This window comes from Durio zibethinus, chromosome 20 (assembly GCF_047325235.1).
Source record: "Durio zibethinus cultivar Kanyao isolate XHJ-2024 chromosome 20, ASM4732523v1, whole genome shotgun sequence".
Lineage (NCBI taxonomy): Eukaryota > Viridiplantae > Streptophyta > Magnoliopsida > Malvales > Malvaceae > Durio > Durio zibethinus.
The window spans coordinates 6,221,414-6,248,344 of NC_143181.1; the positions used below are offsets into that span (position 1 = coordinate 6,221,414).

Consider the following 26,931-nt stretch of genomic DNA (forward strand, 5'->3'; position numbering starts at 1 on the left):
AGTCAACCGCGTTTCGTCTCCAAGTCGAGTTGACAGCCGTCTCCACCGACAAGACTTAAATTTGTAAACAAGTCATTTATAGCGATGGGAAAGAAAGTTTAGAGGAATTACTAATATGTTATCTTTTTCGGCACGTTCGTCTGGACCCAGTAAAATAAGATTTGTATCATATATATGTATTGAAATTGAAAGAATTTAATTAATTTAATTTGATTTATTTGATTTTGATTATAAAATGAGTAATTTTATTTTTTTATAAAATATTATTAAAATTATTAAAATTTTTAATAATTTAATTTAAATGAACGTTTGAATTTAAATTTTATTAAATTAAATTTATAATTAAATAGTTGTTATTAATAAAAAAATTATAATAAAAATTCGGTTATTTAATTTAATCGATTTGATTTTTATCATATTTTTTATTAAAATTAATTTTTTAAAAATTAATTTATTTTTTAAAATTTTAAATATAATAAAATTTTTTTAATCAATTTAATTATTTATTAAATAAAAATTAATAAATTCAATTATTAATTTTTTCAAATCAAATCAATTAAATCGACTAATTACTTACCACTAATTCCGTTTGAGTTACGCTAATAACTTGATCGGTGATTCCGAATTAAAATGGCTTTGAATCTTCAAACAAGCTTTCCTATAAATTTGTAACCAATATTTGGATGTTCTCCAGCGTTTTACCTAGATATAACCCAGAGAAAAAAAAATAAAAAAGAAAGAAAGAAAAGGGGTGATGGGCTTGCGTTGTATGTTTAAGGAGCTTGCTCTGTTTGCAGTGAAGTTAACAATTATAGCAACCTCAGTAGCAGCTCAAGCAAAACCCGGTTGCCAAAGCAACTGCGGAAATATCAGCATCCCATACCCTTTCGGAACAGACAGTCCTGGTTGTAATATCAGTGATGACTTTTATATCCGTTGTGACAACACTGTCATCCCCCCAAAAGCATACTTAACAACAAGCAATATTGAAGTTCTCAACATCTCTGTGGATGGTTATTTGCGCATCCTTGGTGCGGTAGGTTATGCCTGTTACAATTCATCAGGACGCAGTTCAGATTTCGGTATGTGGATGACGCTTTCGAAATTCCCCATATCTCATTCCAGAAATAAGTTTACAGCCATTGGTTGTGACACCTATGCTTTCATACGAGGTTCCCTCGGACATAAATATTCAACAGGATGTGTAATATTCTGTAATGATCCTGCCGATGTGATAAATGGATCTTGCTCTGGCATTGGCTGCTGCCAGACTGCTATCCCAAAAGGAGTGAGGAGTTACAATTTAAGTTTTCTTAGTGGTGACTTCCATTCCGATGTATTGAGTTTCAATCCATGTAGCTATGGATTTGTTGTGGAGGATGGAGCCTATAACTTCTCTGTTTCAGATCTTAACGATACTAATTTCAGATACAGGGAAGTCCCATTTATTCTTGATTGGGCAATCGGGAATCAAAGTTGCAAAGAAGCTGAAACGGATCCAGAAAATTATGCTTGTAAGGATAATAGCTACTGTAATGATGCAGCAAATGGCCCTGGATATTTGTGCAAGTGTCTTGATGGTTTCCAGGGTAACCCTTACCTCTCCCATGGTTGCCAAGGTAAAGATATCAAGTTCTCCATTGTGGAGAATTTTTCTTATTTCTATGGTCTCTTATGCGTATGCAATTACACTTTTTTGTCCAATATAACTTTTTTTAAATGTATGAAATTTTCCAGATATTAATGAATGTGACACACTGAAGCCTTGCAATGGAACATGTCACAATGTACTTGGAAGTTATAATTGTTCATGTCCTGAGGGGTTTGAGGGTGATGGCCGGAAAAATGGAACAGGCTGCAGGCCTAAAGTCAGTCCGCACCGTCGGAGTTTTCCGATCCCTGTTGTTGCACTAGGTTGGTTCATATAAACACTATTATATATTGTTAATATCTTTTTATTTGGTAAATACTCATTAGAGTATACCGTGCAACAATATTAAGATCAAATGATATGAAACCCAATCAAAGTTTAAACTAAATTAGTTGAACTGACCATTTTTCATATCCTATAGATTAGATCTATCTCATAAAGGAAAAAAAAGCTAAAATACTAATAAAAAACTCGTATGCTTTTATAAACTTCGGAGATAGGTCTTTTTGTTTTTTAAATTGTAATCAACTGGTATGTTTAAAGAATATTTTTATTTAATTAATTTCTTAGATTAAAGCCTGTTAAAGTTTGTTCTTTTTACCAGCATTTATGTGGATATTATCTTTTTCATACTAAAATTCTCATAACAATATGAAAATTAATATTGACTTTGGCACATACATGATATGCCATATTAGCGTCCAAAGTCTTTGTTTTGTCGTTTATAATTTCATTTAAACAGATGTGATAGAGATAATACTAATATAAATGTTCACACAACAATAGATACGAATTTTAATTTATTTTTTCACTGTGAAATTTCATTAGATTATATATTTTTTAAAAATTATAATTATAATCAAATATTAGATTCATATAAATAATAATTAAATAATTAAATAATAAATTAAAATATAATTAAATAATTTTAATATAAATTTAAACTAATCATGCACACAATAAAACTTAAGATCACAATATTTTTTAATTTTTTTTCTACCATAAAACCGAACATGAATTTTAGTAGTTTACATTCTGATGGTTCTTTTTTTTTTTTTTTTCGTTTTTGCTAAAGTTTGTTGGAAAATTTTGGTTTTAGTTGGAGAGTGGCTTTAAAAGTTCATTTTCCGTTTTCCCTTCTTTTGCCTTCTCACATATGCAAATGAGCATGCACCATGAAAAATGGGTTTTCAAACCATTTAGATTAAAAAAGTAATATTTCTTTTTATTAAGATTTTTTTTCACTTTGCTTTCTGTATATGTTATGTCTTTGGTTAAGTTTTTGTTAGATGTAAATGGGTAGTTTTCAATCAAGTGAATTTCCTACAAATTACTATAATTTAAATTTAAGAAAAAACTTTAAAAAATCATTATTTTTTTAAATAAATATTATTCCCTAAAAGAGTTTAGATAATTATTAAATAAATAATAAATAAGTACTTTTTACAAATATTAACCATTAGGTTGATGCTAGAAACTACATGATAAAGTAATCTTTCATAAACATTGTCTTTGGGGTTATCTTTTCCCGTATGAATCTTTTATATATACATTTCTTTTATATTTTCAATGTTGAGATTGAAAATGATGACTCATGAATTAATCAGATTTTCTCTTTTGATAATAAATAATTAATTAGATTGATCAAACTGATTTTTTAACCATTATAAAGTTATATGTGTGTTAAAGAAATTTTGTTTGTTAAAGAAAATGTTTGAATCTACCATAACTAAATAATTGCCACGTACGAACTTAAGCTTAAAGTAGTTCATATAATTATTTTAAAAAGTGATATTTAGTAAATATTGGATTCAATCCTTGCATCTATAATTTTTTTTTATCTCCTTTGTAAAAAAAATATTATATATATTTTTATAAATAAATGGTAAACTTTTTTAAAAATTAGAATTTAATAATCCACGTCTATTGGTTGAATAACAAGGAGTTCGATTTTTCTTAAGTAAGGTTTTAATTTCAAATTTTGTGAATGGAGAAAACAAGTTTGAGAGAGCTTATTCTTTTTATGGGGTTTGATCTGGTTCAATTCTGGATTAATTGGGATTCAAAGTGGTTTCTAGAGAGATCCTAGACCCAAAAAAAAAATAATTAATATGTTGTTTATTTAGAACAAACCCAAAATATTAGTACTAAACATATTTAATCAACGTGCTAATTACGTGCTAGTTTCGTTACAGGTATTGGCATTGGCTTATTTGCCCTCCTCTTGGGCATTACACTGACGTTTTTGATGCTCAGACAAAGACAGATTGCTAAACTAAGAGAAAAATACTTTCGGCAAAACGGTGGCAATTTGTTGCAAGAACACCTTTCCCAACGTGAAGGGTGCGGTGAAAAGGTTAAAGTATTTGCAGCTGAAGAACTCGAGAAGGCGACCAACAGTTACCATGAAAGTACATTCTTGGGACAAGGAGGACAGGGCACGGTTTACAAAGGAACATTACCGGATGGTCGAGTGGTTGCCATAAAAAAATCAAGAATAGGAGATCATAGCCAAGTTGAACCATTCATTAATGAAATAACTGTGCTCTACCAAATCAACCACAGGAATGTTGTCAAACTCCTAGGATGTTGTTTGGAGACACCGGTTCCTTTATTGGTTTATGAATATGTGACTAAGGGATCCCTTTTTGACCATATGCACAATGTTGCTGCTCCGTTTCTGCCATGGGAAGCTCGTTTGAAAATAGCCACAGAAACGGCAGAAGCCCTTTCTTATTTGCATTCTGCTGCTTCTATTCCAATAATTCATCGAGACATCAAGTTGGCAAACATACTCTTAGATGACAATTACACGGCAAAGGTTTCTGATTTCGGAGCTTCGAGATTGATCCCATCCGACCACGCACAGGTAATTACAATTGTGCAAGGAACTTTTGGTTATTTGGATCCTGAATACATGCATACAGGTCAATTGACAGAAAAGAGTGATGTCTATAGCTTTGGGGTTTTACTCATAGAGTTACTAACAGGACAAAAGGCGGTTTGTTTTAAAAGATCAGAAGAAAAGAAACTTTTGGCTGTGTACTTTGTTTCTTTGATGAAAGAGGAGCGGCTGCTAGAAATCCTCGATCCAAGGGTGCTGAATGATGGTAACATTGAGCATCTTAAAGAGGTAGCAGCCTTAGCTTGGAGATGTGTGAGAGTGAAGGGAGAGGAAAGGCCGACTATGAAGGAAGTTGCCCATGAATTAGCAGGAATGCAAGCAATGGAGAGACACCCTTGGGGTAAAAGCAATTTACATGCAGAAGAAACTGAATACTTGCTTGGTGAATTACGCAGCACTTACACTGATGGTGCAACTAACAGCTCAATGGGATATGACAGCATAAATAATCAAGTCCCATTTGAACTTGAAGGTGCACGTTGACAGTATAAAATGTCCTGTTCTAGAATGTTTCTTGGTTCCATTTCGTATGCCATCTTTCTAGTTTTAAGCTGTTTGTTTCTTGTTTTCTTTTACCTGGTTGAGAGTAATCGTATCATTAAATGGCCTATTGTGAATGTAATGTAATAATCAGCTATGTATGAAAGCAGTTACTCCCATGTAATTTCTATGTTCATTCGTCATTTCCCTGAAAATTTATGGTATTGTCATCTGAGGTCTGAACTCTCGATTTCGTTAAACATGTTGCTATAGGATATGTCCTTTAGATTCATCTTAAATGTAATAGAAATCATCATACTTATGGTCAAACAGGATTGATTCGGGAAATGTTCAAGTCAGGGATAAAGCAATTGTTATCAGAGGAGTAAGTAGGAATTGACTGCAGAAGTACTCCTGAGTCCTAACCTGTCAAAGACTTCTGATAGGAAAAAACTATAATTTGATACTAATCACGAATCTGTTGAAAAAAGTAGCCGCAATGGTAGGAATTAAAGTCTGACTCGAGCCAGGCATGAACATGTGTACTATTAGCTGTAACAGGTTATTTATCCTCACAAACAAGAGCTATGCATCATATAAGAGGGCTCAGATATCAAATCTAAATGTATTCAATTTGTTATACTGCAAGCCATATCTTGATCAATGATGAAGAGCTAGTTAATATTCTTCACAGTAAATTCTGTATCAGCAGACCAAGTTGAAAAAATCTACATGAGTATATGATCCTGTCCATGAGCACAACAGAAATTTAAATTACAGAAGACTAGTTTACAAAACTCTGTGTGCTCTCTTCTGATCGTGCAGTCTCAAGGTAGATAGACTACAGTTAGCAGCAAGTAGAACTAGAGCTCTTCAATGACTAGACTTTTCCATCCGATGAAGGGAGACTTCTCTCTGTTTTAACTGCTTTCGATGTTGATGTTGTTCCAGAGTTGGTACCTTTAGAGGGAGACGAGGAAGGAGCTGGGAGCCTCTTGGGAAGCATCTGTTCCCAATATTCCTTAGGCAATCTTGATGCTTCTGAGAGAACAATGAAAGCAAGAAGAGTGAAGAGCAAGCAGTTGCACCTCCAAGAAACTAACATGTTTGATTGTTGATGATCAGGAGATGCCTGTAGCCTCTCCTTAACTTTCAAAGATAGCTTTAGAAGGTTTGTGGGAGCAGACATGTTGAGTAATGTATGGAGACTGCCAACTTGTCTGTTTGAGGAAAGATGTGTCAATGGCAGACAATGGGGAATTTGATAATAGTAAACTGTTAAGCATCTCGTGTTGTTGTTCTCATTGTCTAATAGGAAGTAGAACATGAGAGTGTGAATGAGGAATTTGAAGGATTTAAATATTCATTTGGGACCAGACATTAGCTGGGTATAATTTATTTATGTTTGATCTTCCAGGTCTGGTAACAAATCTTTGTTGTCAGAGCTGCTCTAGTGCTATAATCAGTAAAGCCACCTTGACAATATAATACAACAAAGCAGGAACAATTAACCAACTAGGTATATGCTAATTTAGTTCCATACAAAAAAAGCTCACATGGTATACCATGATGCTTCATGTTGCAGGCAAAATGTATATTAGTAGCATGAAACACACATCATAGGTTTAGTACCATCATAAAAACTTAGTAAACAGAAAAGATTTTCTAGTAATTTCTTCTATCCATAACTAGATTGAACTATAGAAATATGTAATATTCCAACCATTGGGTAGGGGTTGGATGGAGAGATAGATTAATATATAGCCTTTGGTTCTCTCCTCAATTTTTTCAAGTTCTCAAAAAGAGACTAAAAACTTATGGAGTGAAAAAGAAGAAAATGATGAAAACTTTATTGTAATGATTTGTGTTTTACAATGAGGCTTAAAGTCTATTTATATAGAGGTAAAATGTTACAAAATAGAAAATACAATAAATAGAAATAATGACTAGATTAATTCCTATAATCACCTAATCAATATCTAATGTTCTTTAAATCAATATCTAATATTCTCTAAATCAATATCAAATCAATCTAGAATATTACTAGAATATTACTAGAATAATATCATCTACTTAGAATATTACCAGAATTACTAGAATATCATTGACCCCACAGCAAACTCAAGATGGTAATCTAGAGGCCAACTTGAGTTTGAAAACTTAGACAAAAAATTGACCAGGTGGGTTTAATTTGGTGAAGATATCTGCTTTTTAATCAGCACTGATAACAAGAACAAGTCAAAGAGTTTGAGTAAGCAGATGATGACAAACGAAGTGACAATCAATTTTAATATGTTTAGTATGCTCATGAAAATCATCATTGTGAGCTATCTGAATAGCACTTTAATTATCACAAAATATAGGAGTACTAGAGTGATGAGAAACACCCATATCTTGAAGTAGCCATCGAAACCATAGAAGTTCTGATGTGAAATCTACAAGAGCTCAATACTTAGCTTTAATGCTAAAGCGGGATACCACAGTTTGTTTTTTTATTTTGCCAAAAAATAAGAGAAAAACCAAAAAAGAAACAGTATCATGTGGTAGACCGATAATCAATAAGATCTCTTACCTAATCAACATCACAATAACAATGCAAGTCCAAAAAGTAACTAAAGGAAAAATGCAAACCACGGAACATAGTACCCTTGACATATTGTAGGATCCAAAGGACAACGGTAAAATGAGTAGATCGAGGAGCAAACAAAAATTGACTAACCAGATAAACAATTTAGGCAATATTTGGATGAGTAACTATAAAGTATATGAGACTATCCACCAGAGTTTGATACAAAAAAGGGTTTAGAAGTGGTGTACCACCAAAAAGAGAAAACTTCAAATTTTGTTCAAGTGGTAATGATGTAATCTTGCTATTAGTTAAACCTGTTTAAGCAATAAGATCAAAAGCATATTTTGTTTGAGATAAATATAAGTCAGTAGAATCATTAGTAACTTCAAGGCCCAAAAACTAATTCAAAAGATCAAAATCTTTCATCTCAAACTTAAAATGAAAAAAAGTCTTCAGATCTTAAATACCATTTACATCATTACCCATAATTATCATGTCATCCACATAAAATAAGAGAAAAGTAATATCATTTTCAATCGTTCGAGTAAAAAAAGTAGAATCATGGTTACTAAATGTAAAATCAAGTTGTGCAATAGTGATACTAAACTTCAAAAACCAAGCTCTAGGGGCTTGCTTAAGACTATATAAAGCATGTCGAAGATGACAAACCATGTTGAAAGGTATAGATGAGCCAAAAAGTGGCTTTATATACTTTCTTAGTAAGATCACCATTCAAGAAGGCATTTTTAATGTCCATTTGAAAGGTTGGCCACTTTTTAGCTACAGTAATAGCTAATAGTGAACGAATAGATGTAAGACATGCAACTAGGGCAAAAGTCTCTTCATAGTCAATGGCATATTCTTGTGTAAATCTTCAAGTAAGAAGATGAGTTTTGTAACATTTCAAATCGAGTTTTGATCTTGTAGACTCATTTTCAATCAATCACTAACTTATCAAAATGTCATTTAACAATATCCCAAGTATGAGTTTTCTTAAGAGCCTGAAGCTCTTCTACCATTACTTGCTGTCACATAGAATTAGAGACAAGTTCATGAGAATTGTGAGGTTTATGTAATGTGGCTAAAGCATAATAACAGTGAAAATCATGAAGTTGAATGCTAGGTTCCCTTACTTGAGTGGAACGATGAAGTAGAGGCAGTATGTATGGTGAAGGGATAATGGTATCAATAAGAGCCTCAGTTAGATCAGAGATAGTACGAGTGGAAAAAGATGGATCATTGTTTGAGTTAGAAATACCTATAATAGTCTCTTCATTTAAAGAAAAATCAAACAAATGAATATGTAAAAATACATGGAGAAAAACATGGTGAATGTAATGAGGACATACTAGTGAACTTTTTATGTTCTCAAAAACTACATGTCTTGAGATACAAAGACATTTAGACATTAAATCACAACACTTTTATCCCTTGTGTTCTATACCATAACCTAAAAAAATAATATAATCTAACTTTAGGTTTAAGTTTAGTCTTTTCATGAGTATGAAGTAGAACAAAGCAAGCATATCTAAAAACTTTGAGAGAATGGTAATCAGTACCTTATTATATAGACGCTCATAAAGAGATTGTGTGCCTAATACTTATGTAGGAACACGATTAATAGTGTAAATAGCAGTAAGAACAGCTTCACCCTAAAAATGTTTAAGAAAAAAAGAAGAAATGAGAAGGGCATGAACTGTGTCAAGAATATGACAATGTTTTCTTTTAGCTCGACCATTTTGTTATGAAATATATGGGAAAGACCTATTAGGAAAAGTCATATCATCCTTTATCAAGTTATGAAACTTAATTTCTATATATTTAGCAGTATTGTCAGACCTGAAGATTTTTATTTTTTAAAAAAATTGAGTTTGTATCATGTTATTGAATTCATGAAATTTTGATAAAAGTTTAGTTCTTTGTTTGAATAAAATATATGCAAGTATAACAAGAGAAATCATCAATAAATATAACAAAGTAACGTAAACCTTCTAAGGTTGATATGGACGCTGAACTCTAAATATCAGAATGGATTAAATCAAAATGAACAGAGGAGATACAATCACTTTTATTAAAGGTAAAGCATTTTGCTTTCCAAGTTGACAAGACAAACAAGAAAAAATATTATGAGAAACATTACCTAAAACACTAGTGGAAGCAAAAAAACTTAATTTGAGAAATACATACATGTCCTAGCCTAGAATGCCATAAATATGAAGAAACTAAAGAGTTAATTGTTTGAGATGTAGCAGTAGTAATCAAATGTTAGGGAATTTTCAAAGTTTCAAGCTCAAACAATGTTCCAACCTTACGCCCTATCCCAACTTTCTAACCTATTTAAGGATCTTGCACAATACAGCCATATCATTGTGAAAAGTGCAAATTACGATCAAAGTCACAAAGTTGGCCAACAAAAAGTAAATTTAAGGTAAGATTAAGAATAAGGTAAGTGTCTGATATACATAGTTTTTAGGTTTCAATATTACTAATATGGCTTAAGATAGATCTATTTGTTGTTTTAATGATTAGATCATTAGGTACAAGTATCTTGCTTTTGAATAAAAAAAGATCAGTAGTCATATGATTTTTATAGGTAGTATCAAACAACCAAACATTATTTGATGTAGTAGTAGACATGGCAGGAATATGAGATCAAGCTAATACTTGATTCAGCAAAGTTTGAAGATCAGTGGTGGAGATTGTAATAGTTTTAAAAAAGAACTCAAAAGTATTTGGTTCAGTGGTTGTTGCTGTATAGTCTTGTCAATGCAAGGATCATGAATTAGACTATCTTTACGATGATATTTAGCTCTACATTTCTGAATGGAATGATTAATCCTCCCACATTGTGAAGAAAACTTGTGAAAAGTAGAGTTAGCATTTTTATGAGGAGCAATAGCAATAATAATATTAACATTATGAGTTTGAATCATACCAAATCGAGTTTCCTCAGATATCAATTTCATAAGGGCATTATCCATAGTTGGTAAGGGATGTCGGTGAAAAAGTAAAGATTTAGTATTCTCAAATTCATCTCGAAGTACCATTAGAAATTGAATAAGACGTATTTGATTTCAATAAGTAATAAAATTACTAGCATCACTTTCATTCTTGAATTTTGGTTCAAAATTTTATGCATATCCTATAAATGTTGTATTTTAGAATGAAAATCATCAATAAACTAACCTGATTCTTGACGAAGGTGAGATAAGGTGGTCAAAATATGTTATTAATGAGTAAAGGTAATAGAGTTGTACTGTGTGCCTAAAAAATCTTAAACATCTTTAACAAGTTCAAATCGCCCAAAATGTACATTGATAGAAGGAATAATGGTGTTAGTGAACCATGTCAAAATTCGATTATTCTTACTTTCCCATTTCTCTAACTAATCTGAAAAATTTATCATCCGATTCTTTTTCTTTTCTTTTTAGTGCTTTGCGTTCTCCGACAACAAGCCATAATTTTATTTCCTTTAGATAATTACGCATAGCCATAACTTATCTATTGTAGTTATTTTTATCAAGGATAATTGGAATTGGTTGTACATTTTCTCGTTGAATACCTACCATTAAGCTTTTGAAAAAAAAATAGAGATGTGGGAAGTTATGATTATTGATATAAAAGATGAATCTTGAATATGGGAAGAGAAACCCAAGAAAAATTGAAGTGTGGAAGCAAAAATGAAGTTAGAAATGAAAATCAACCAAGGATAAGAATAAGTAAATATTGGTTATTCCAAGAGGATTCACCTTCGAAATAAACTATGAAATCACCTAATACCATAAAAAAGAAAAAAAAATGATGAAAACTTTATTGTAATGACTTGTGTTTTACAATGAGGCTTAAAGCCTATTTATGCAGAGATAAAATGTTACAAAATAAAAAATACAATGAATAGAAATAATGACTAAATCAAGTCCCATAATCACCTAATCAATATTTAATATTCTCTAAATCAATATCAAATCAATCTAAAATATTACTAGAATATTATTAGAATAATATCATCAATCTAAAATATTACCAAAATATTACTATAATATTATTGACATGGAGCACCATAAAAAACCAAGGAATCATGAATGTATAGATATCAATGGCATATATCACTTATGACACTAATACGGTATGATTTGCTAAACTTTAGGATTGAAAAAGAATTTACCAATAAAGTCCTTTTTGCCAATACATGCTCGAGAATAAGTTTTGATAATTTTAAACATGATATAATGTTATGACATAAAAATAATATAATTTAAAATTTTAATTAAAATTACATATGGATTAAACAAAAGTAAAAAAAAAAAATTGTGTCTGATTTATTAAAATAAATTATAATATAATAATTTTTATATTTTATACATATTAAATACAAAATAAACAAACACAACTACTGAAGAAGAACCCACCTACACCCTAGCATTATTATTTCGTAACTCTTACGGAAACAGCTAACCTCAGGATTTTATGCGAGAAAAATCTGCACAATAGTAAATCTGAAAAACGCAAATAGCACAGCAAATGTACGTGGAGTTTACTTAAAAGAATTTGCCAATAAAGTCCTCTAAACCTATATATGCTCGAGAAGACCCCCCTATACCCTAGGCATTATTATTTCTTAAATTTCAATCATGCAAACATGAGGATATTGCCCTTTTTTTCATCAAGTCTTTTTATTCTTGGATAGCTAAGAGGCCAACAAGGGTAAATAACAACATTAGAAAAAGGTTTAAAAAATTAGAAAAGAAAGTCCAAAAGAAGCATCTCAGACACTTTTGTATGCTACTTTACCAACAATGAGAAAATTTTATAATAAAATGAGTATTGGTTTAAACACTGGTCATCTATAGTGTCAGTGAGATATGAATATATTTTATGACAAGGCCATTGGTTTCTAAGGCACTCAATATCTTCAAAGTTGAAACTTATACCAAATAGTTCTTTAACCGCCATCAAAGTTCCAGCCAAGTGACAATTCCTCTTCATTGTTTTTGTTTAAAGGGCAACTTGGCCTATTCACTGTCCTTAACAAAGAGGAGAATAAAAAATTGAACCTCTTTTTGCTGCCAGAAATTAGACTTGTCACGGGTCGAGACTCAAGCTCCGAACCCGTGACAAGTGGTATCAGAGCCAGCCCTAAACCGTTCGATCCACGCCGAGCGCCTCGAGGGAGGTAGGCAGGGTGGCCGGCCTCCGTGACGAGGGCGTCACGAGGTTGGGTGCGGGAGAATGTCACGGACCTAAGGGGGAGTCCTGAATCCCACATCGAACATAATAGGAAGGTCCCTGGGGTATAAAAGGGTTCACACCATCTCCGCCTTGTGAGGCGCCTTTTGTAGGACAAAACCGTGAGGCCAGGGGGGCCAGAGCGGACAATACCTCACAAGGGTGTGAACCGTGGCGAAAGGCTGATCTGGGACGCCGGAAGGGTGAATGCCCGGGTCCCGGAGCCGCGCGGGTTCGGAGCTTAAGTCTCGACCCGTGACAAGTGGTATCAGAGCGAGGGTTATTTTGAGACATCGATACAGAAGCATCCCAGGATAGAAGTAAATTCTGTTTGAGATCATGGAGGGTGATACAGGTTCCATGATAAAATTGACAGCATCAAATTATTCAATTTGGAAGCCTATGATGGAGGATCATCTATACTGCAAAGATTTGTATGAGCCAGTATTGGGTGATTCGGCTAAACCAGCAGATATGAAAGATGAAAGTTGGAAGAAGCTAGGTAGAAAGACGCTGGCTACAATCAGAAAATGGGTTGATATCAGCGTGTTTCATCATGTAGCGCAGGAGTCAGATGCTCACATTGTTTGGGAAAAATTGGCAGCATTGTATGAGAGAAAAACAGGTATGAATAAAGTTATGCTTGTTAAAAAAATTGTAACTTTACAGTACAGGGATGGACGATCTGTTACAGAGCACTTGAGTGATTTTCAAGATATATTTAATCGGATGACTACTATGGAACTTAAGATGGATGATGAAATGAAGGCATTATTTCTTTTGGGTTCATTGTCAGACAGCTGGAATACTCTAGTTGTGACTGTTCTTAATTCAGCTCCTGATTATAAGGTGACATTAGAGATGGTAAAGGACAGTATGCTTAATGAAGAAGCGAGGCGAAAAGATGTAGACCCTGGGAATCAAGCTCTGGTCACAGAGAACAGGGGTAGAAACATCGACAGAAGTCAGGACTCAAAAGGCCGTGGTAAGTCTAAACATAGATCCAAGTCTAGAGGTAAAGTGAAGTGTTTCCATTGTGGTAAGGCGGGTCATATAAAACGAAACTGTAGAATCTTAAAGCAAGAGCGAAAAGATGAGAAAGGCAAGAGTTCAGATGATGGCAATGTTGCAGCAGTGAATTCAGATAGTGATTCAGTTACTTTGATTTGTACACATGGTGATTGTAATCATGTTAGTGATCCCGACATTGAGTGGATAGTTGACACAGGAGCGGCATATCATTGTGTTCCTAAGAGAGAGTTGTTTACAACTTACAAAGTAGGAGACTTTGGTTGTACCAAGATGGGAAACAAGAGTGTGTCGCAGATTGTTGGGATTGGTGATATTGATGTACAAACTAGTACAGGCTGCATGTTGACTTTGAGGGATGTCAGACACATTCCAGATATGAGAATGAACTTGCTTGCTATTAATGTCCTTGATAAGGAGGGATATGAAAGCCGACAAAAGAATGGACAGTGGAAGCTTCTCAAAGGATCTATGGTAGTTGCAAAGGGAAAACTATGCTGCACAATGTATAAGACATGGATGCAATTGAACGGTAACCAGGTAAATACCGTTGAAAATGATGCTTCAGCAAACTTGTGGCACAGGAGGCTGGCACACATGAGTGAAAAAGGGTTACAGGTTTTGGCAAGGCACTCTCTCATTCCCTTGACCAAAGGTATGTCTCTCGATTCATGTGATTATTGTTTGTTTGGTAAGCATCATAGAGTTTCTTTTCGTAAAAGTTCTCAGAGAAAAGAAAATATATTGGAATTAATTTATTCTGACGTATGTGGTCCCATTGAGGTTGAGTCATTAGGTGGTAGCAGATATTTTGTTACTTTTATTGATGATGCTTCACGTAAGACTTGGGTGTATATGTTGAAATATAAAAGTCAGGTACTGCAGTATTTTCAAAAATTTCATGCCATGGTTGAAAGGATGACAGGGTTACCCTTAAAGTGTATTCGAACTGATAATGGTGGGGAATACACATCTAAAAGCTTTGAAGAGTATTGCTCAAAGCATGGGATCAGGCATGAGAGGACAGAACCTGGAACACCGCAGCATAATGGTATAGCTGAAAGAATGAATCGCACCATTGTGGAAAAAGTCAGATGTATGTTGAGGATGGCAAAATTACCAAAGCCATTCTGGGGTGAAGCAGTCAACACAGCTTGTTATTTACTTAACAGGTCACCATCAGTTCCTTTGGGCTTTGACATTCCAGAAAGAGTGTGGACAGGAAAAGATGCTTCATACTCTCACTTAAAAGTTTTTGGGTGTAAAGCATTCATGCATGTACCAAAAGAGCAGAGGTCAAAGCTTGATAGTAAAGCTACACAGTGTGTGTTTGTAGGATATGGTGATGAGGAATTTGGCTACAGGGTATGGGATCCAGTAAAGAGAAAGACAGTCAGAAGCAGAGATGTGGTCTTTCATGAAAAAGAAACCATAGCAGACCTTGAGAAAAATGAGAAGACTACACGAGTTACTGTTGAGTGTGATGTTTCAACACCGACAGGGATTTCACAGGAAAGAGCCACAGATGGTGAAAATGAGCCAGAAACAGAACTTGGGGATATGAATGAGCCAGCCATAGTTGGTGATGAGCCAGATGCTATTAGTTTTGAGCAGGGGGAGCAATCCTCTCTACCTGAGAGTGTTGAGCAGGGGGAGCTACCTTCAGCATCAAGTGATGTAGAGTCTCAGCTCAGGAGATCTACTAGAGAGCGCAGGCCATCTACCAGGTATCCAAGTTCAGATTTTATTTTAGTTACCAGTGAAGGGGAGCCAGAAAGCTTTCAAGATGTGCAGGCTACTCCGGATAAAGAGCACTGGTTAAAAGCAATGAAAGAAGAGATGGAGTCATTGCGAAAGAATGGTACTTATGATCTTGTTAAACTTCCAACAGGGAAGAGGCCATTAAAGAATAAATGGGTGTTCAAGTTGAAAAAGGATGGTGACAAACTAGTGAGGTACAAAGCTCGATTGGTAGTAAAAGGTTTTTCTCAGAAACCAGGCATCGATTTTGATGAGATTTTTGCTCCAGTTGTAAAAATGAGTTCTATTCGAGTGGTACTGGGATTGGCAGCTAGTTTGAATCTTGAGCTTGAGCAACTTGATGTTAAAACTGCATTTTTGCATGGTGATTTGCAGGAGGACATTTATATGAATCAGCCTGAGGGTTTTGAAGTGAAAGGGAAAGAGCACTTAGTTTGCAAATTGAAGAAAAGCTTGTATGGCTTGAAACAAGCTCCGCGACAGTGGTACAAGAAGTTTGATTCCTTTATGATGAGTCATAACTATAAAAGAACAGCAGCAGATTCTTGTGTGTATATTAAACAATTCCCTAATGGTAACTTCATTATCCTATTATTATATGTTGATGATATGTTGATTGTAGGACAAGATGCTAGTATGGTTTGCAGGTTGAAAGAACAATTGTCTAAGTCCTTTGATATGAAGGATTTAGGTCCAGCAAAGTAGATTATTGGTATGGACATTATCCGAGATAGGAGAGCTGGAAAGCTGTGGTTGTCACAGGAAAAGTATGTTGAACGAGTGCTTGGTAGATTCAACATGCAACATGCTAAATCAGTTAGCAGTTCACTTGCCAACCATTTTCATCTAAGTAAGAAATCTTGTCCAGTGTCTAAGGAAGAGCAACTAGCTATGTCTAGTATTCCTTATTCTTCTGCAGTCGGTTCTTTAATGTATCTTATGGTTTGTACAAGGCCTGACATTGCTCATGCAGTTGGTGTAGTGAGCAGATTTCTTTCTAATCCAGGGAAGGTTCACTGTGAAGCAGTAAAATGGATTTTTAGATATTTGAGGGGTACCTCAAAAATGTGTTTGACTTATGGAGTTTCACAACCAATTCTAGAAGGGTTTACTGATGCTGACATGGCAGGCGATCTTGATGGTAGGAAATCTACTTCAGGGTATTTGTTCACTTTTGCAGGAGGAGCTGTATCTTGGCAGTCTAAGTTGCAGAAGTGTGTTGCTTTGTCAACTACAGAAGCTGAGTATATTGCAGCAACTGAAGCATGTAAAGAAATGCTTTGGATGAAACGTTTTCTTTTTGAATTGGGGTTGAATCAGAAAGAGTATGTGGTATTTTGTGATAGCCAGAGTGCTTTAGATTTGAGTAAGAATACCATGTACCATGCTAGAACAAAGCACATTGATGTTAGATATCATTGGTTACGTTCAGTGATTGAAGAACAGCAGATGCTATTGAAGAAAGTCCATACTGATAAAAATGTGGCAGATATGTTGACTAAGATACTTCCCAGGGAAAAGCTTGAGCTTTGCAGTAACTTGGCCGGAATGAGTTCCCTGGCCAAGGTAAGTTCCAAATGAAATTGCTATGGTGATGAATCTCCTTCTAATGGGACTGGAGGGGGAGATTGTTAGGAAAATGGGGTCCAGTCCCATGTAAGTGGTTTTAGACCAAGTAAAGGCCATGGGCCTTGATCTTTTATTTTACACAGAGCCCTAGCTACTTAATAAAAAAGAGGTGGGGTTGTTTAAGGTGTGTGTCGACAACCAAGCAGAGAAAGAAGAAAAACCAGGAAAAGCAGAGAGAGAAAAAGGAGAAGGGAGAGTTGATTAAACGGAAGTCGATCCGTGGTCCGATTGAGTTGGAACCTTGTCAGGAGGTTTATGATTCAGAGTTATACATTCTGAACGGTGAAGATCGGGTTTGAAGCTCTCTAGGAACAAATCCAGGGTGTATTTGTTGAGTCACTTATTTGGTGAGATTTCTCCAATTGTTTCTCTAGTTGTTGATTAGCTCTAGTTTTAGCTAGAGAAGAACTTTGTATAACTATTATTTGATAGTGAAGATTTTTCTGGTGGCCCGTGGTTTTTCCCTCTACACTGGAGGGTTTTCCACGTAAATCTTAGTGTGCTTTATTTTTCCTGCGCATTTGATTATTGATTGTTGTCTATTGCTTCTGTATTGTTGTGATTATTGCTTCAGGCGCAACAAGATTATTGTTAAAGTTGGAAGAATGTTGGATGAAGGGAAAGATTTTAAACTGGTATAGGTGGACACTGAGCCTCCTCTCTCTCTCTCTCTGTGGGAGGCTGCATTTCTTCACTCGCTCATTGTGGTCTGAATCTTGTTGACCAATTTATTTCTGACAAGTTTTTGGTTAGGATTTGGGAGACCACTTAGAAGTAGAGATAATAATGTTACTATGAAGTTTCAACAAATGGAATGTTCTTGCTTTTTCCTTTCATCTACTATTAAGAGCATGCTAGCGTAAAATGGGTAATTCATGGCCCATCAACTGTGAGAAGCATCTTGGATACCAATAATGTATGGTATTTTGTTTTTTCATTTGATTTCGCATGAGATGTATTTGTCTGGAGTCATGCCTATTGCTATGAGATAAAGATATTGTATTTTGTAGCATTATAATCAAAATGTAGCAAAATTGTATAAGAGACTTAATTTAGATTATTTATATAATTATTATTAAAAGATGAGATTTAATATATTTAGAGTTCAAATCAAAATATTTATTATATTTTTTTATTTACGACTTTTATAAAAAATGTTAATATCATGAATTATCCTTCAATTATAGTATCTTGTTTAATGTAGTCTTAAATTTAAAAAATCTTTAATGTGATACCCAAATTATTAATCTATTAACTAATATAATATTTGAAGAGTTGTTTGTCCAATAAATGTCATCATTTGAATCTAGTCATGTTAGAAGTGAGTATTATATTAATAAATATACTCATAATTAATATATTATATTAAAAAATTTTTGAATTCAAATATCATATTAAATATTTTATTATAATTTAAATATAGTAAGAAAGTGTTTGGTATAGGATGATATGGCTAAAAACCATGGTATTTTGCATTAAGTAATTACATTACTTATTTGGTAGTTGTCATAATATATAGATCCGTAAATTTATTGTTAGATATAAATGTATGGAGTCATCACTAATTTTTTTATTTAGTTGCGATTGATCACCTAATTAAATTTATCACATTTTAAGAAAGAGTCCTAAGCTTGACTTAAGTATTTTTAAATGATAGACTTTAGTCTACAAAACCAAATTTAGGTTTAAGAGTGTGATTATACGTGAGAAAAGGTTATCCAAGTCTTAAAGTCTCTTTGTAATTTTCCTAAATAATTTACTTATTGAAAATTAATCTTAAAATTACTCCAATAGTTTGGTAGCAATTTAAGATAATTTTCTCATCTTCTGAGTATTTATGGAGATTAGTATTTCACTCTAAAAAAGTTCTGTCATTAGATTCATTTGATTTTTTTTTTGTAAAAAACTTTAATTTGTGAAAATAATTTATTTTTACAAATATCTTTTAATATGTTGATAAGATTTATTGTCAAAAATTATCCTCCGATATGATGGTAAGATTGAAAAATTATTTGTTTTAAGAAAATTCATTAAGTCTTCCAATAATTTGGTAGAATTGAAAATTTATTTTTTTGAAAAGCTTTTTTTTCAATTATAAAAATCAATTAAAATAAACCAAAATTATCATGCAAATAATGCCATGCAATAATAATATAGTGTTATGCAAATATAATATATCATGCAATTAAGATAAAGTATCATGCAATTAATTAACAATCATAAAATATATATAAATAAAAATATTATAGATAATCTTACCAAATTTTTTTTCTTCATCTTATCCTTTCCAATTTAATTAATACTACTACTACTACTACTACTACTATTACTAATAATAATAATAATAATAATAATAGCATAGTAAAAAAATAAAAAAATAGAATAATAAAGTGAAAAAAAATAAAAATTCAAAACAAAAATAAAAGAAAATTAAAAAAAAAAACTTACGATCAAGTCGGATCTTTAATCGAGTTAATGCGCAGGTCAATACATGGGTTTTAGTGTTTTCAAAATGGAGTCATTTTGACATAGTATAAAAGCCAAAATCCTTTGTTCTTTCCTCAAACCTACTTTCCCCTCTCTCTAGCTGGATTTCTCTCCCTCTTTTATATAAAATTCAACTGTGAAAATCAAACTATCCCATAAATCCAGCCAAAATCCTATAAATCGACATCAAAAAATTCAAATGGTGCTAAAAAGCAACCCAAAAACCATCACCAAAATCCTCTGGTCACCATGAAGCTCATTAGAATCTTCAAATCTTCGTCGAAAAGTTCATCCTAAACCTAAAAATTTTTTAAAAAATTCAGAAAACCAAAAATTCTCAAAATTCACCAAAAATTTAGAAGTCAAATGAAAATTCAAAAAATTTTCCCAAAAGCCTCTACTGACCTGATATATAATCTAAGAATTGAATTCAATAACCCAAGCACTTCAAAAAAATTACAGATAAACCCAAACTTTGAAATAGAAATTAAATTCTAAACTACGCTCTAAAAACCCCAAACTTAAAACAATTCTCAAAAACCTCTAGAAAATCCACTACAAAGCCAACCCAAAACAAGAAACCAAAAACAAAAACTTTTAATTGCTTTGAGTTGCTTCTTGCTAAAAATTCTCTGTATGATTTTTCTCCCTTATGATTTTTATGTACGTCTATTCTATAAAGATCAATTTTTTAATTTGAAAAATCAATCAATTCAACTAGATATTTCTTTTACTGTGATTTGGTTTGATTATACTATGAATTAATTTTTGAGATTTGATTTTGTATGATTCCCAAAATCAAATTAAAGATTAAATCTGTGGGTTTCCTTTATAATAATAATCTTTTTTTTTTTTTTTGCATTTCTTATTTTGTTTTCCTTTTTTTTTTTGTTTTGAACTTTTGTTTTGATTTTTCTTTTTTATTTTTGACCAAATTAGACAAAAACAAAATTAAATTAAAATTAAAATTAAAATTTTGGGGGCTTTTATTCATTAGGGTCAAGCTTCCAACTGCCCAATTTAGAATCGAATGCCCATTTCAATTTTTCAAAAATTTTTAGATAAAATAAAATGTTTACATAATGTACTTATAAACATTACCTTATATGACTAATCAAAATTTTCAAAAATTATTTTTTTAATAATTTATATTATAATTGAATAAATATTTATTGATTACAAAAAAAATGAAATCATTTAATAATTTTTTTAAAAATTACTTTTCATAAAATTTAATTTATATTTTATAATTTTTTATAAAATAACATTTAACTATTTTATAAATTTTTTTATTTAATAAGTATTAAATTTTTTACTCTTTTTATAAAATTATTTTAAATATTTTACATTTGATAATTTATTTTTTCAAATAATATCAAATACATTGATTTAATATTATTAGTGATTTATAATATTATATTAAATATAATAATTTAAAATCACTTATTTTAATAATTTTATCATTATAATAATTATATAATATTTTTAAAATGATATCAAACATCACTTAAATGATGTGAAAGACAAGCATCATGTGAAAGTCGTCCTTGAGATCAGTATCAAATTATAGTGTTAGATCAGCAAGTGGCAATGCTTCTCGCATACCAATAGAGATGATTGCCCGTATCTTCCTCAAAAGTTTTGTTGTCAACCCCGTTAAAGAGTGGATTAATAGGTTGTTTTTGTCAATATTATTTGTAAGTTCAAAATTTTTTTAAAATTAAAATTATCCTTTTTATATATAATTAATATTTATTTTCTATAACTCAAATAGTAAAAAATGTGAAATAATTAAATTTTTATATTGTAATTAATAAAAAATATGAAAGAAATCATTGGTATTTGAAATGGTGAATTTTTTGGCCAGAGAATTTGAAATGATGATTGACTTTTATATTTGTGATGTATATTAGAATTTCTTTTTTTGAACGTAAACCCTTGAATAGTGTTTTTTTTTTAATGGTACGATCAGCAATCTTTAGATTTTATCTGAAATTAGTTTTATCTTTAAAAAATCTTTAAAATATACTTTTTTATGTCAGCTTTAAGTATTTAAAATTTTATTTTAAAAGTATTCTTTTACAAAAATAAATAAATAAATAAATAAATTGTAATTAATAAAAAATGAAACTCCTCTTCTTTAGCAACTAAACTAACCATCGTGGATTTAATATCTTATTAGACATTGTAAAATTGAGCCATTAAAACCTAGTAATCTAATGATCTTAAATTTAAATTGAATTAATATCAAATGAGCATAAAAATTTAAAAAATAAATAACTTAAAAAAGCATAATAGAAACATAAATTAAATTATAAAGAATTTAAATTAAATAAAAAAGAGTATGACAATTATATTCAAAATAATAAAAAATTATATATTTATGTATTTATGTACATATATATATTTCTTAAATTTTTTTTAAAAAAAATAGAAATTAACAATGCAAAGCACAATTTCATTTTTTTTTTCTTTTTGGCCACGACAAAACACAAATACTTAATTTATCAAGAAATGTCAATATAATTTTTAAAAGGTAAATTTCATAAATATATCATGTGGTTATAAGTCAAAATGAAATTGTTTCTTAAGATTTAAAATGGAACACTTAATCACCCTATACCATTATTTCGTTATTCCCTATTTAACGTCATTAGAAAAATAGTTAGAGCAAGTCTTCATTTCATATTCTTTTCACGATTACTGTTTATTTCTTCCAATTTTTTTTTCCTTTTACCACCTTTTTTATATCCATTTTCATTTCCTCTCCTTCCATGATTACTGTTCATTTATTCCATTTTTTTTTTCTCTTCCCACCTTTTTTATCTCCATTTTCATTTCCTCCATTTTATTTTTAGTGCTAAGATAAATGTAAATTGATCTTAATCAAATAAGTTTGGATGTATAGAAGAGAACCTTAATCATGTCAATAAAGACTAAACTGTATAAGAATATACTATTTACAATATGGTTTGAAAGTTAAAACATGTAAGGATTTTATCCTCATTTGCCTATTTTATGCATAAAAACCTATCTAGACATACATAAGAGCTAAGCCAAGGTAAAAGACGAGTCAAGCTGACTAACTCTAGAGGGGATAAAACTGAAAGAGGCAACACGAAATTTTCAAAATTTCTTAAGTTCTTCCAAATGAAAGGAGCAAATGCATACCCATAAAACTTTTTAGTTGAATCATCTCTAGCATGCACCAAAATGGCATCACCACCTGGGTGTTCCTTTATATATGAGGTAACATCATAAACTTGCAGCTGTTAAATACAGTAAAAAATGAACAACTGAAATAAGATATCTTAATATCTTAAGGAGTTGTGAGTTTCAAAAACAGCATCAAGCCAAAGGCACCAATTACCTTGTCTTTAATGATGATCTAACAATCAATCCTGTTATTATGTATAGCGATTTTTGCCTTGCTGTAGGATTTGGATACCTACAATGAGTTTGGAGTGAATTTGCAAGCTGCCACTTTAATAATGCAACTAAAGTACATATGAAACACTATAATGTATAATTGATAAATTGATATGTTGGATTATGCAGTGACCTCAATAACTTCAAAGCTATAGTTTTGTTTGGGCATAGATGTGTAAACTCTAAAAATTAAACTCTTAAAAAAAGCAACAAAAATGCGAGTAATTTATTTCAAAGTTTCCCAGATTCATAACTGAACCTTAGAATTGTTAGCATTTGATTAAATCTTATTTGTATAAGCTGCAATGAAACAACATATCACCAACAAAAAATAATCGCATAATTATTTTTTTTCATATATTTCTATCTGCTAGCAATATTAAAACAATGTAAACAAAGAGAAAAAAATACACAAATTAAAGACTACTTGATTTACCACATCGGGATATCAAAATAAAAGCTCTAAGTAAAATACCCAGAATCAATGCTATCACAACTATTGTCATCTCTTAAAGTTCAGCTTCTTTTTACTAATCAACCCAGGTTTATCCCAATAGCAAAAAAGAAATAGAGGAAATGAAAATAGAGATAAAGGTGGTGGGAAGAGAAAAAAATGAAAGAAATGAATGGTAATTGTGGAAGGAACAAGAAATGGAGACTTACTCTAACTATTTTTCTAATAATGTTTAATAGATGATAACAAAATAGTGACATATAATGGTTAAATGTCACGTTTTAAACCTTAGAGATAGACTTACTCATGGGCAGGGTGAACAACCCAAACCCGCTTGAAATTTTAAAAGGTTTAAACATGAATATTAAGTCTATTAAAAGGGCTTGGACAAATAAATGAGACCTGATCGAAAAATAGGATCAAGCTTGGGTTTCACCTTTTAAGGTTCGGGCTTGGCCTGAAAATTAAAAAAATATTTTTATTATAATGAGATAAAGTCCATTTGCTTTATTTTTTATAATAAACAATGCCTATTTTCTTTATTACTTATAATAAAATAAAGCTCAAATTTTTTTATGCAAAACATTAAAATAATAATCCAATTTTAAATTGCATTTAACAAAATTAAATTGGATCCAAGCTCAAATAACTCATAAATTCAATTAAAATTAATTAAATTAATAATTTACAAAAAAATAAAAAAATTATTTTTCTTCATTTTAAATACTAATGCTTTGGGCAAGTTTGAGCTTTATTATTACATTTAGGAACGAGTTTGGACAAAAAATAATACCTAAAAAATTAAACTAGATTTGGCTTGAACTTGCTTAAAATGCTGAAATATTATGTTAAGTCTAACCCAACTTGAGTCATGAGCAGCTTTACTTAGGGATATATATGTTCATTTCGATTTTAATAACATGGTATATTTTTTAAGTTTACCCATTTTTAAATATAGATCAAATTTCCTTTATATCTTTTGTTAACACATGTCATCACAATACTTGTACCTGATTTCAATGTCCCATTTTTTTTGCTCATTTTTTTAAAGTTTCAATATTATGTCATTTTTTTTTACATTTAAAATTGTTATATTTTTATATTTTAAAATTATTTTATTTTTAATATTAAAAATCATGAAACTTTAATTTTATAAAAAAATTTTTAATTCTAAGATTAAATATATTAAAGTAAAAATTTTTTATAAAAAATTTCATGATAATAATTATGGCTCAAATAATTTGGATAGGAGTATATTTTATTAAGATAAATGAACAAAAATATCCCTCGCAAAATTTTCACTGATCAACTTAATGGCCAGAATGAAACTCAAAACTCTGCCGTCTTTGTCCACCAGAACTTGATTTCAAGCAGATCAGGTTGGGCAGCTGGCTGGCTATTGAGAGCTGAGTGAGTTGACCCAATTAAAGCCGATCAACATTTTTAGATGACATTATCCAAAAGCTGTCAAAATTTAAAGAAATATAGATGACATGCCGCAACTTTCACAACCCACCAAGCAGTATTTTCAATATAAAAAAACAAATGTGTGGAGGGAAGAAGGCCTTCACATAGATTTGGGACTAGTTGAATCACAATTCCACATGAACCCAAAAAACCAAAATCTCTGAACATCAATTCTCCACATTTACCCATCAATCATATCATTGCTTTCTTTCTCTCTGAAAAAGCTCTCGGAGAAGACAATGGTGGCCTTTGAACAACGAAGAAAAGAAGAAGAAGAAGAAGAGAAAGTTTAAGTTATGTTTGTTCCATGGCCTGCCATTCTGCTTACCATGCCTCCTTTTCACCTTCACCATTGAAAGACTTTGGTGCCAAGAATAGACAATTCATGCATTTTCAGCTTCAGGTTTCTTCCATTGCCAACAGTGCTAGAACCTCCTACAACACCCTTGTATCTGAGATGTTCTTCTGTCCTCTCTGTCATTTACAAATGCTTGTTTTCTAGTGGCATTTTTGTATATCAATGTTTTATGGAGGTATCGAGTACATGCTTCAATGTGCTCTGCTGCAAATTATTCTTACTCTGCCACAAATTATTCTTAAACCCTCCCCCCCCCCCTAAGTACCCAAATGAATAGCATATTGACATTTTTCTATTTCCAGGCAGCAAGGCTTTTGGGTCCTCCAGCAAGTTTCGAAGCTTCAAAACTCAAAGTTATCTACATGGGAGAGGGGCTAAAAAATTATTCTGCAATAATCCCAAGAACCTACATCCTTTCCCACTGTGACTTCACAGCTAACATAACATTGACCATCTCTAATGTCATCAACCTTGATCTGGTACGAATTCCTTTAGTTTCTATCTTGGGATTTGAACATTTCACCAAATATATATTTAACTCGAAATGTGTGATGGAGGTAAAAACAGTTAAATCTTCAAGGAGGAGTTAGCTATTTTGTATTCAGTTTGCATTTACCATTTTGTGAAATATAGTTGCAGTAGGAAGAATTTTGATTTGAGACATCTAATTGATAGCATTTTTACTCATTGCATGGGTCCATGGCAGTTGAAAGGCTGGTATAACAAGGATGATGTGGTCGCTGAGTGGAAGAGACTGAAAGAGACCATGTTTCTCAATGTGCATTGTTATGTAAGCGGTCCAAATCTCTTGCTTGACCTTGCTGCCGAGTTTAGATACCACATTATCTCCAAGGAATTACCTTTGGTAAGTCTTCCTCCCTCACATCAGAAAAGAATAACGACTGCAAGATTATTAGCAACTTAGAACTCAGCTTTGATGTTTTTGACTTTGACATGGCATATTTGTGATCGCAATGCGTGAATTTACTCCTTTATTTAGCCATTTAATAGACAGATTTCCTTTTCAGTATGCTGTGGTTAGTTGCAGTCTTAGTGACTTTCTGATGGTGATAATATTCCTGAACTTATGTTGCAATGCAAACTAGGCACTTAAAGCTTTGCTCCATGGAGATTCAGTCCTTTTTACTGAACATCCTGAGCTGATGGATGCTTTAGTTTGTGTTTACTTTCATTCTAGCTTGCCTAAGTACAATCGCATGGAATGTTGGGGATCAGTCAAGGATGCTGCAGGGGTATTATCAACCCCTATTTCAGTGGTTTCATAATTTGTCGCATACATTCAAAAGTTGCTTAACTGTCTCTAAGAGAAATGTCAATGCCAGTTCTCAAGTGGTAACTTCTGTGTAATAATTGAACCAATTTTTTCTCAATGGCATAATTGTTTTGAAGGCATCACAGCATTATATGTTATACCAATATTTAGTAATTCAAGTGCTAGCATTTTTTATGTTCATTAGGGAACTGA

At 31.8% G+C, this 26,931-nt stretch overlaps 1 protein-coding gene across 1 annotated transcript; it reads left to right on the forward strand.

Annotated features, from left to right (window-relative positions):
- The first annotated feature begins 629 nt into the window (after positions 1–629).
- Positions 630–5,232, forward strand: LOC111315673 (wall-associated receptor kinase 2-like). The gene is made up of 3 exons (XM_022917579.2): positions 630–1,619; positions 1,738–1,914; positions 3,847–5,232. The coding sequence occupies exons 1-3, from the start codon at positions 755–757 to the stop codon at positions 5,037–5,039; spliced, it is 2,235 nt and encodes a 744-aa protein (XP_022773314.1). The 5' UTR covers positions 630–754; the 3' UTR covers positions 5,040–5,232.
- Positions 5,233–26,931: the final 21,699 nt, after the last annotated feature.